General features: G+C 38.8%; 1 protein-coding gene across 4 annotated transcripts in view; it reads left to right on the top strand.

Annotated features, from left to right (window-relative positions):
- pard3bb (par-3 family cell polarity regulator beta b) overlaps nucleotides 1-12,702 on the top strand; it is a 286,069-nt gene that overhangs the window by 137,525 nt on the left and 135,842 nt on the right. For all 4 annotated transcript variants that reach the window (XM_079427536.1, XM_079427538.1, XM_079427535.1 and 1 more), the window contains exons 14-15: nucleotides 6,791-6,923; nucleotides 12,259-12,352. In XM_079427536.1, coding sequence (XP_079283662.1) covers nucleotides 6,791-6,923; nucleotides 12,259-12,352 — 227 coding nt within the window. The remainder of the gene's footprint in view (nucleotides 1-6,790; nucleotides 6,924-12,258; nucleotides 12,353-12,702) is intronic.

Here is a 12,702-nt window from a genome sequence, read left to right as displayed (position 1 = left end):
TCCAGGGAGGTGTGTTTGAGTTGGTTTGAGCTAAACTCTACAGGACAGCGGCTGAGTTTGAGTCTTAGCCAAGCTGGTGGGGATCTGGTTGAACACAGTATGAACTTTCAGTCTTTTTAGCTCACAGGTGTTAGTCATATTTTTTCCACCAGGATGACTGATATTCTCCTTGACTGTTTACACAGCAGCTGAATGCATTTGTCAGTTTTGATTTAGTGGTAAATACACATTTTTGTTATGAACGAGAGTAACAACTGCATTCTTTAACCAAACAACCAATTTTCAGGACTTATAACCACATTTTGAGAGTGAATTCGGATCTGTAAAAGTAAATGCAACAGCAGTGAATGACTTGCATCACATCATGCAGTATTGGGATAATGTACGCTGTGTTTGTGTTATGATTTTTCATGTGGGGTATTTTAAATCAAGTATTTAAGGCCTATCTGGGTTAATTTTGCCAATTTTGCTCAAGAGTTCAGGCCTCTCATAACAAAAAGTTTCCAAATATTTTGATACTGTTTGTTTGGTATAAACTCTTTATGTGCAGTTACGGGGTGTGCTGTTCATTCACAAGCTACCGACACCGTAAAGAGCTGCTTTATGGCTTACAAATATCTCTACAATGGATTGTATGTAAATATCCACCTCATCCAGTACTCTCTTCGTTTTCTGTCTGTACCATTTAGTTATGAGAACCCACTATTTCACTATATCTCCATCACTATTTCATTGTGAGATACTGGTGCAGACAATTCAGTGCCTGAATCACAAGGAATTTCAGACATTTTTACAAACCCATTTGACCAATTCAATCAAAAGAGTTATTCATTCACAAATATGACATTTATAGTTGACACACCTGACATGATTGCTAAAACAAATATCAGGGAAGATGATTCTTGGGTTGGTGTATGGTTATCTCCAATGTCCAACAAGCGTTTATCAGTAATGCTTTCCACAGTCACATTGATTGGTGATGTTATATAGTATGGTATTCATAGAAAAACTGGCTTTCATTTTGGTTATTTATTCATACAAGCAGTATTCAAGCTTCTACTGTAAGCTTTTATATGGACAGGACAATCTGAGAGGCTGAATGTGAATGTCAAACCTAATCACTGATTTTTATGACTTCTACTTGACAAGCGTTTGTCGGTTTAAGACCGGGTGCAGATAGATGCTTGCAATGCCATAAAAGCTGGTCAGAATAGCTGGTAATTGCCATTAGTACTCCACATCCTTTAACTTTCTCCATCATTTCCTCTGTGCTGGTGGAATTCGCCTCCAGCGGGATGTTTTAGCCTTTTCTCCTGCCCTGCACCCGGGTTCGAGACTGGCCATATGCTCACCCCAGGATTCTCTCTATATCTCACACATGCACACACACATGCTGACACACTCCACCCCAAGGCCTCCAACTGCTCTAAAGTGGTGTGTAATTAGGCTACACAATAGAGCTGCCCCTCTGGCCGCATGGATTGATGGATACTGGGGGCTCTTTGTGAGGACTGACAGGCTGGGAGGGGCGGCCACGGCCAGGCCAGGGTGTTATTGTTCTCATAAAATAAAGATTCATGTTCATTATGCTTTATGGGCTGTGGACGCCCTCGTCATGGCTGCCAGTGGGGCGCAAAATGGAGTCAGCACCGATGGGATGCCATTGACCCTCGTGTGTAGAGGTGGGATGAGATGCTAGTTGGTGGACGGATGAAAGGAGAAAAGCATGAATGGATGGGGGACAGATTGCGACTTTGTATGGGAGCAGAGAGCTTGTCGCTGGGTTCAGATCAATAGATCATGCAAGCCAGATGCAGGAGAATGAAAGTTCGGTCCTGAGGTGAAACTAACGGAGAAATATTGCTCAGCATGCTTTTAGTACCACAAATAAGAGCATTATCCTGTAATAAATGGGAGATTAGTTTCTACACCCACAAGGCACTAAGAGAATGTATTCTTGACGCTTTTATTTCTTTATATTATGCGGTTTGTGCTTAATGAATTTCAACCTATTGTAGCGTTCCGATTCTTTCTAGCTCTAATAAATATAGTCTAAAAAGTTATCTTCAGGCCCGGAGCCAGTTTTAATTATTTGCAGACTTACTTTTTTTGTGAGTCTGTTCTCCAGAGTCTCAGTGAGCTTCTGGGAATACACATGATGATGTGTTCTTGCTTGAATCTGCTGTGTGTCCATGTCTCCTGACCTAACTTTGCTAATTATGGGCACTTTCTTAGACATCAAAGACTGACTTCACACACACACACACACACACTCTCTCTCTCTCAATCCCAGTCCAGTTTTGGCTAATTCTCTAAAAATCCATGAAAAAGGAGACAAACTGTTGAAGAGGAAGAGAGGAGGAGCAAAGGAGATAAAAACCAGACTTTGCCTGGTTTGAAAGCTCTTGGAACAGTTTTTGTGGCTTTCTTCAAAAAAAAAAAAAAAGTACCTAAAAGCTTTTTTGGACTTCGTGGCAGGTAGTGTTGGGTGATGCATTGAATATTCACCCTATATTCGAGACGATTGTGCTGACAATTTAAAAATAAGCGACATGGTGAAAATAGCAATGATTTTAATTGCCTTTTTATTTGGCCATTAAATAGTTTTTGCGATCCCTCATGAGTATTGAGAACGTTAACACAGATATTTTAATAGCATCTTTAATTTAAGCTTCAGTTTCGTTGAGTTGGCAAGTGCATTTGCATGTCTGTAAATCAGTTCAGTCTTTCTGCTGGAAAGAAATTATTCGAAATTAGAAACAAATGCATGTCACTGTTTTTTTTTTAAACTATGTATTTTTATGTTGGTGTGTATTGAGTCTATTTTTACATGCATACATTTACTTGTAATATTTAATAATTAATATTTATTCCTTTAATATATATGTATACACATACTCCTTGGTACCATGGTATATACTGTTACTGGTAATAATGTTTTTATGGAGATGTACCATGGCAGTGCCATCTCTCTTCTCTCTTCAGACTAAACACTATTATAGCAGAGTCTGATCTAATCAATCCTTCTCACCGTTTCTCTCAGACAGCCATCTAAACAGCGCTGTCATAATCTCATTACAGCGTGGGCATTAATAATGAAAAGTAGCCCGTGGAGAGCCCACATGATCTGTGCCCTGGAGACTGTTTCCTCTTCCTCTTGTGCCAGAGGAGTGCTGGGAGGTTTGCTCTGGTGTCGCATGCAGTCGTACAGACCTGCCAGGCCGCTTTTGTCTTTAACAGCAGGTTGAACTGTACGCTTTGTGATGCTGATTAAGATGTAAGTGGAGTCTGAGGAGATTTTTTTGGATGGGACTTCAAGCAGAGAGGTGTAGATGAGGCTAACAGACCGAAAGAGCAGTGTCTGAGGATGGAGGACGCATGGAGAGAGAGGTTGTGGGAAATGACATACCTTTTGTCCTCTGACCAGTGTCTTTTTGTGTCATTCTCAATCTGAAATGCTGAAACCTTGTTGACCTCTCGTCACAAAAGCCTATAGTGGGACCATAAATACAGACAGAATGTTGTCTAAATTGAGCTGGTTCGTAACGGTGATATCGTTGGAATCACTTGATGAAATCACTCATACCAGCTGATGAAAAACTAACAGCCAATCAGAATCCACCCAACTTTTCAAATATTTAAAGCCACAGACGACAAAATTGCAGTGTACACTTATTATATATATAATAATAAACATAATATTATCGTGCATTTGGAAGCCAGTATAGTTATCGTTATCCTTCTACTTATTGCTCTTAGTGTGAACAAGCTTTTGTAGGTATGAATGTGAATTAAACTGGCCACACCCAATATGAAGTTTAGTAAGAATGACAAAGTCAGTAACATAATTTAGGTAACACTTTAGGATAGGGACCAGTTCTCAGTTGCTTATTAGCATGCCTATTATTAACACATTGGCTGTTTATTAGTGCATATAAAGCACATATTGTGCATGACCATATTCTACATCCCTAATCCTACCCAATACCTAAACTTAACAACTACCCTACTAACTATTGATGAGCAGCAAAATAGGAGTTTGAGGCAAACGTCATAGTTAATGGTTTGTTAATGGTGAGAATTGGACCTTTTAATAAAGTGACCATAACTTACTAAACAACATGCAACAAAGGAATATTAATGTTTTTTTAAAAAAACATTAATATGTTGTGCTTTATAACAATTAATAAAAGGGATGGCGTTTTTGGACGCCGAAAATGATTGGCCGAAAACCGAAAATACTACATCTTTATAAAATAAATTACAACTTCCCTAATATCCTATTACAGCAGTGTTGTGGATTTTTTAAAACTTAATTTCACTTTAATTCAGCTTCCTTGCATTTATATTCTAAATATTAGTTCCAGGGGCCAGTTGCATCAACCATGTTAAGACTGTGTCTAAAGAAGTAGTTTGGCCAACAAGCAGTTACCAAAGGGGTAATCAGTCTTACGTTTTCAATACAAATAAGACCAATCTACCTTTTCATAACTGAATTAAAAAAGTTATGGCCAGTCTTTAAGAAAAAAAATTAGATGACTAACTTTTTAAGACTCGTCTAAACAATTTATGCAACCGGCCCCTGATTGCGGTTTTATTGCAATTTAAAAAGCTTTTTATTTTTCATAACGTCACACTGGGATAGCCCCATCCACCTGGCTCATCATTGCTTCAAAATACCACTCTAAATAGCTGTATGTTAAACATTATGATTTTCACACCACACATTGACAGTCGTCCCAGCTAGGTGTTTTCTGGCCTTCACTGAAGGACTGTGGTGTCGTCTAGATGAGGGAGGAAGTAAATAGCCAAGCTTCCAGAACTCCTGGTTAAACTGCAGTTCAGCAACATTTCCATCCCTCCATCCATCCACTGCACGAACCTCCTAAAACACTCTACACTACACTTTTTACACTCCCTCTTCCCACCGCCAACATTTCCTGTTAATTTTTATTGATTCAGCTGCGTTTTCAGAATCTCATCCTCTCAAAATTGCAAGCTCTATGTCCTCCTTTTTTATTCTGATAAATATTATAAGGGAAATGGAAAAGTTGGCTGGGGAATCCTCATTGATCCCCTCCTGTAATCTCATTTAGTCCCAGTCACTGTTTCCTCTCCTGGCAGCCTGCGTTCTGTTCCCCACAGGCCACCCCTCCATAGGCCTGCTCTTACTGCCATTAAAAGGACCATATTATGCACTTCTGTAGCTTTTTGTTTTTCCCCAAAGTCCACTTAAGATGTTAGCCGAGCCTTCTTGCACCAAAACCATTCCCAATTTAGTTATACATAACTGTTTTCCACCATCTCTCTCTGCCTTTCAATTAAACAGAGTGTTTCTGCTACTGTAAGGCTTAAAAACACCCTTTGCACAGATATTTGCCTTGATTGACTCCGTACGCTAGATGAGTCTTTGCTAATTGTTGAAGTTGACAGATTTCACAAAAAATCACAGTGTATGATAGCCATTTTTTTTAGCCTCACAGACTGAGTTGGAGTACATCAAACATGTTTGATATTTTTAGAAGTTTCAAAATCACAAACTGTCTAGTATGCACTACATTTAGTTTGAAACTTACTTCACAACCGGCAAAAAAGTATGAAAAGTTCTATATGTTTTGAATATGGGTAGTATGAATGAAATTCAGATGTGCTTCATCCACCATGTTTGGTGGTCACATGACCTACTAGCGTCACTTTACTGCCATTCACAAATTCTCTCCCATGGCTTCATGGGATAGAAGTCTGCATCAAATGTGCATTTGAGAATCTCTGCACTGAAGCAGTATGACATTCGGCTATTTTTGCCTACTGTTTATCGAATCCTATTCTTTTTCTGTGCTGTTTTTTTGCATACAGTTTAATATTTGGATGAAGAAATTACTATTTTTATTTGTCATTCATCTGGTAGCGGTTGATACTAAAGTCATTTAGTGTACGATGCCCAGTTATTCTTTAACCATTTATAATGTCAATACGTGTCTGATGCCTAGTATTTTAAAATATGTTCTGATTTATTATTTTTTTTTTCAATCCAGTGTATTCCAGCCTTTAGTCTGCTACATACTGCCCGGTCACCTCAGGCAAATATTAACATTAAAACATGAATGTTTAAACATAACAATGCTGAACAGGTGCCCCCTATTCCAGTGGAGACGCGACTTCTTGGCCCTCTCCATAATTGCTGTTTTCAGACCTTCAGACACTCAGGGCCTCAAAAAATAACACACACATACACCTTGATTTACAATACTTTATGCGAGCGGTTTGCTTTCCTAATGATCCACAGTTAACCGAATGCCAGCAGCATGTGCAATATCCGAACAGGCCATTAGAAGACCCATCTGATGCGCTGCACCCTGCCTCACTCCAGCACTTGAAATCTGCCAATCGAATTAACATATTTCATAGTGGCGCTTCAGGCCTGGGGGCAAGATAATGAAATGAATTACCATTCTGTCTTTCTCTCTGGGGAAAAGAGACAGAAAATCTGTAACATCTGTGCTAGTGGCTTAAATCCTTCATGCCACTGACATCTAGTCTAATCAGATGAATTAAGAGCACTTCCAGCAGCAGATTCTTGTGCTGTTTTCATCTCTCGCTCTATTCCTTCCTCCAAAACCCGAGTCTCAATGTGGTATTTGTTTTGTGATGAATGCCGAAGCTGGCGTAACGATCCGCCTGCTATTTGAAAGTCTTTACCTATCCTGGTGCTCAGATTTGCCTCTTCTGTTTCCATAATTCACAAACAAAATCGATACAGTGACACGGCTTCTCTCATTTTCTCTCGCAGGAGTTCCAGGAAGCACGGCGAATTCTCAATCGATCCTTTGATAGCTGCGTGGGGCAGGCGGGGCACCTCGGCCAATCAGATGGCAGCACTCAGCCCCCCTTGGTGATGAACAGCATCTACGAGCGAAATGCGGGTGAGTGATGGGCTCGCTGTGTCTTTATCTCACAGTCGGTCCGTGCCGCAATGAGACGTTCAAGGAGAAGGCCACACAGATATCTAGTGCTAATATATTTCTGTCGTCTGCGGCGCATTTGCTTGCAGATTGCCTTTTCATCAGCTAGACTGATAAAGTTTGACTCTTCAATAGAAGCAATAGAAACTAAACAAATAGCACATTTGAGGTCTAAACACAGAGTTACTTTTGTAGATTGAAAAACAAACCATATAATGTATGAGTAGACAAAGGCATCAAATTGATCAAAAGTAATAGTAAAGGTCATTGCACACTGAGTCTGAAATTTTCAAAAGATCTCATGCTCAGCAATTAAACTCCATTTATTTGATCAAAGAAAAAAGTAGAGTAAAAAAGTAGAAATCATTATTACATTTGTATTAAAGGCGTAATCATTTAATGTTAAATTTAATCTTTAGCAAATCTTAAGAATGTCTATTTTTCATACTGTACATTATAATGTTATGAGGCTTAATTGTTTTTTAAATCTGTTTATATAGAATAAAATAGAACTAATATTATTGTTCATTTATTGGTTACCAGTATGCTATATTGAGACCTTTTAAACACTGCTAACTGGGTTTTGTAACAGTTTTCTGTCCATGAATGTCTGTCACTATCGATGCAGTGTGCTTGTCATACACGTGCTATCTTTCTTTGTCTCTCTTTTTCTCTCTTTCATGCCTAGAAAGACTCTTTTATCACAGCTGTATTAGAAACTGGAAGTTTAACTCGTCTGAGAATTGGAGCACATTTGCAATTCTTTTCATGTGAAATGCCTGTGTGCATAGCCTGTCGTGTGGACCATCCCTTTAACCGAACATGAAAGAGTAACACTCCTCCTCCAGGATTTAAACACAACCAGAGACAGACAGATCGAGAGAGGGGCTTAAAATGGAGCTGCCTGCTTCACGCGTCTGACGCTTTCCCCGTTTCGCTCACACTGTACTCATTGGGATTCCCAGAGTGAACGATGCTAAGAAATAATACAAATAGTCCAATATCAGTCGCATCAGCTTCATATCTCCCGTCCCTGACACCTCACGCTTCTCCCCGTTGTTTATTTCCTTGATAAACCGATGCTCTCACGCTCATAAATATATGCAGCTCAAAAATATTCCTCCTTTTCTCTCTCTGACTGGAAGTGGTTCTAGGTACGGTTGTCTCATAAGCAAAGAAAGTATGACCGCAAAGAAGGCAGAAAAAAGGAAACCAAGCCCTCCTCTCGTGTTGTGATTGTGTGTTTGTGTTGGTTTCTCTTGAAATCATTAAGATGATGTGCGCTTTATCTAGGCCATGTTTCTAAAGGCGCAACAATAATGCGGTCCGCTCGTAACATAGCGAAGCAAACAATTTAAAATGCATAATGTCCTCATCAAGAGAGTGCTGAATTTTTTAGTGTGCCATAGCCATTTGGGCTGAGGGAAGTAATTTACTGGTAGTTGTTTGAGCTGTAAATGAAAGCTAATGATTTCGTACATATGTATGTGTATTGTGTTTGCTTTTGAAGTGGTGCTCCTCGGGAGAATCGCTCTAATTATAACCCTGGATAACAGTGGGCCCGGGAGCTGAGGAGAGGGCGGAAGTGTGGGATGGTATGAATATTACTGTTTCTGAACTCTGTCCATCTCTGGTGTGGGACGACTTTTTCTCTGCCCTCTAAACGCCTTCATGAGAAGATGAACTTTGAGTTCTGTGGAGTTTAAATTAAGAGTATTTTTGTTTATTTGCTTCATTTCAAGCTCTGTGGTACCATGGAACTCGATGATGTATCAAATGATAATACTATGGTACTTTACATATACCATGGTACTGAATGATTACTGTATTTACATAATATTACAAGGAACTAGCTTGAAACTAGTTATTTGTGGTGTCATCTGTCAAAGTCTTGAAGAGCATATCACTCGACGCCCATCTTGACTATGTTCCTCAGCGGTTATTTCTAGTCATGCTGGTCCAGCTCCTATATGTTTGAATTGGATCAGACTGTAAGATTCAAATATCTAAAACAGCCAGCATCATTTTTTGGTAACATCCTGATAGCTCATGTACATTGTGAAGACGTTTGTTTGATATGTGTGCTTTCATCAAGAAGACAATACATCTGCAATACATCTCTAAGATGTTAAATATACATCAAAAACATCTTAAAAACCTTTTTAAATTTAGAATGCATCTAAAAAGGCTTTTTTTTTACATGTGTTTGAACACATCAGGTATCTCAAATCATGCTAAAACAGTATTTTTCATTAGCATTAGTTCCAGCTAATACGCATGTGTTGTAGAGTAATTTATACTAATTACAGTAATTTGATGACTTTGCCAAGGCAATTGGTCTTTTAACTCAAAGATGGTACTTCAATTCCCACAGCTGCCATACTGAGTGTTGCAATTTCTCCTATTCATTTTTTATTTTTATTTTTTACAATATATAGTGTTTTTTTGTGTGTGCGTAATACAATACTTTCAGTACAGGAAATGCATCATGTTCTCATAGCAATACTCTTGCAGCCAAGCCTCCCCTGTTCCGTTCACTGTCATTATGAATATTGTACACAGATGTGAAATATTATATCTGTCCGGTGTCTGTGGTAAATGATTCATACCCAGCCCTCTTGGAGAGAAACATGGCTTTTATTTCAGTTAATGTTTTACATAAGGAGGTGTTTTGCTAGTGCAGGCGAGAGGTCTGGTAGCACACACCGTTTAGGATTAATAACCCTGTTTTAGCTGGAAGAGCCATTGATCCATCATCTTCAGAAGGAACAACTTACTTCATTTCGACTACGCCACACTTTAGCAGATAAATAATCGTGAGTGTGTGCGGTTGCAAATGTGTGTATGTGCGCTTGTATGCAACACACATCCATTTTTTCATTCACTCCAACATCAGTTCATCTCTCAAGTGTGTGTGTTCACGTGTGTGCGCGAGTGTGCATGTATGCGTCTGTGCGCTTGATGTATTATGGCAGTTGTGCAGCACACAAACAGATGAGATATATAATACTAATAAGCAGTCATCCCAGTGCAGTCTGATGAGTAATGATGAAGTTCTGCTGGGTGGGGTGCACTGATCTATGTGATTGTCAGGCCCGAGATCCAGCTCCACTCCGCCAAAACACAGACACTTTATCAAGAAGACAGAGAACAACGTGCTATCCATATCCCAGCAACCCACAGGAAGAAGCTAAAAAATCTTATGGTTTTGTGTTTTATTGAACTTTTTTCTCTCTAAAGTTCACCAAAATCAAGCTATGCAATGTCAAGTTCACATGACGACATTCAGAGCAAACAAGTGTGTCTGTGCAAAAAACTATATCTATAGGCTATGCATGCATATGGCTGCTGATGAACCGGATGCAGGACGAGGGCTGACTACGTGATGTAGCCTATTAAATTGAAGTTATGTGCTCCTAAAATTAAAGTTATGAGGGCCAAAATAACACTGTTTTTTTTTTTCGTCTTATATTTTCTATCATATTAAATATATATACAAGTGCTCTTTTCCCTAATAAGTGCACGACTGCAAATGTGATATTGAGATTACACAATAGTTTAATAAAGTAATATTGTTTTACATTTTAGACACAATATTGTCTGTTTTGATTAATTTTACAAATGAAAATAGTTCCAAAAAAGCCACAGCAGAACTGTTGTGCATCTTCAAGTGACGCACAGTAGTATTTCATGTGAATACCAATAATTTATTGGCCCATTCATAAAGAAAATCACATTTTGACATGACTGAATGACTCTCTCGTTAAGACAGCGACTTTGTCGTCTTCGGGCAGTTTTAGTTTCACTTTTAGAGTATCATTTCATAAAATGGGTCATATGACGATGCGGTTTAAGGTTAAAATTCATTGATTTCTGAGCTTTCTCAGCCAAAATTCATTAGTGTTTAATTAAATTCATTATATATATTTCACATTTACTTCATTGTGTTTGCTATTTTAAAATATTTTTTTTATTATTTCAGATTTATAATGATTTTTTTATAGTATGTTAATTTACAGTGTTTAGTCATTTATTTAATTCTCTCTTTTTTTTTTTTTACAGCCAACCACTACTATAGCAGCTGTCATATGATGTTGACTCTGCTAAAGGAAATGACAGCCAACCACTACTATAGCAGCTGTCATATGATGTTGACTCTGCTAAAGGAAATGGTTTAGGAAATGATTACAAGGGTTCAGTCTATATCTGGAACTGTTCATACTGTAGATTGTTCATCAAAAGCATTCGCTAAGTGTCTGGGAATCTGAGGCATTTGTTTTCAATTGTACATTGTTGGCCTTTAGACAAAGACCTAAAGCCTTTGTTTTGGTTCTGCACTATTTGGCCTAACAGACATTAATGAGGTCTTTGTCATGTGCGGCTTCAGATACAGTAGTTGAAAACATTTACTAAATAATAAAGGAGCATTCTGGGTAAATGCTCATAAACTGCTCTTGAGTTACACACACACTCAGAAACAGCTCATCGTGTCTTTGTTTCTGCAGCAGGTGGTTTAAGGTTTATGTGTTGACTAGCGAGAGCCAGGCAACAGTAGTGTGTAGTCTCTTTAGGCAGATGAGACATGAACCGAGTACACAGTCACTGCATCATCCTGCTAACTGTGCTTCCTGTTTCATTCGTCTCCTCACTACACATTCTGCTGGGCTGTTGGTTTCATCCTTTTTAACCTGCTAAGACAGTATACTGTATATATGCAAATGATTTCTGAAGGATCATGTAAGACTGAAGCAATGGTTGGTGAAATTTCAGCATTGCATCGCAGGAAAAAAATACATTTTAAAATATATTGAATGGTATGAACCGTAATGTATACATATAAAACCAAGATGTAATTTTGTGTGGTCTACACTGTTGTGTCTCAGAGAAATAACAAACTAGTAAATAATACATTGAGTTACAATAAACATTACGAATTAGGATATAACAGACTAATCATGCCAATAATAGTGTTAATAACATATGTTTAGTTATGCACACACATACACACTCTTACAAGCGTAACCAAGCTTAGAGGGGGAAAATCAAGTCAATCCGAGGCCCCAGTCCCATTATCATAGGAGTGAAAGATCATTAAAGGTGAGTGGAGATTACAGTGTGTTGGAGCCGATAATGGTCTCCGTCTCTGTCTGTCTTTCTCAGTGCTCGAGCCAGACTGTCACCCTTCTCCACCGCTGGCCTGACCCCAGCAGACCCCTCTTAAATGAGCCCGCATAATATTTCCTCAGAGCTCTAATGATTGCTTTTCTCTCTCTGCGGTTTTCCCATTCTCTCACAGTTTCAAATGGGGGATACGGTCACATGGAAGAGGGGGATGATGAAGGCTTCGCTGCTAATCCTCATAGACAGGGCAGCCTGACGCTCCAGCAGAGGTAACATGGATTTGCCTTGGTCTCTTTTTCCATGTAAGGGTTGCACCGGTTGATTATTTTTGACACCAGTTGGTCACATGACTTGAGTATTTGTCTGTACTTGGCAAAATCAGGAGGAGGTTCCTCTGACCACAAACTGTAACCCAGTGTAGCTAAATTATCTGACATTAGTTTTGTATTGTAAAAGCCAAATATATGGCTTGAGATGATCTGAGTTTGTAATGTTTAGAAATATTTTAAACCAAGTGCCATTGAATGAGCAAGTGGAACATGAGTGGAACACTGACCCACTAACTACTTTTCTGTCAGACTAGTAAAAAACAAGTAGTCGTGCAATCCTATATGTTGTT

Source organism: Barbus barbus (genome assembly GCF_936440315.1).
Source record: "Barbus barbus genome assembly, chromosome: 10".
NCBI classification, from domain to species: Eukaryota; Metazoa; Chordata; class Actinopteri; order Cypriniformes; family Cyprinidae; genus Barbus; species Barbus barbus.
This window is presented reverse-complemented; position numbering and strand designations above follow the sequence as displayed.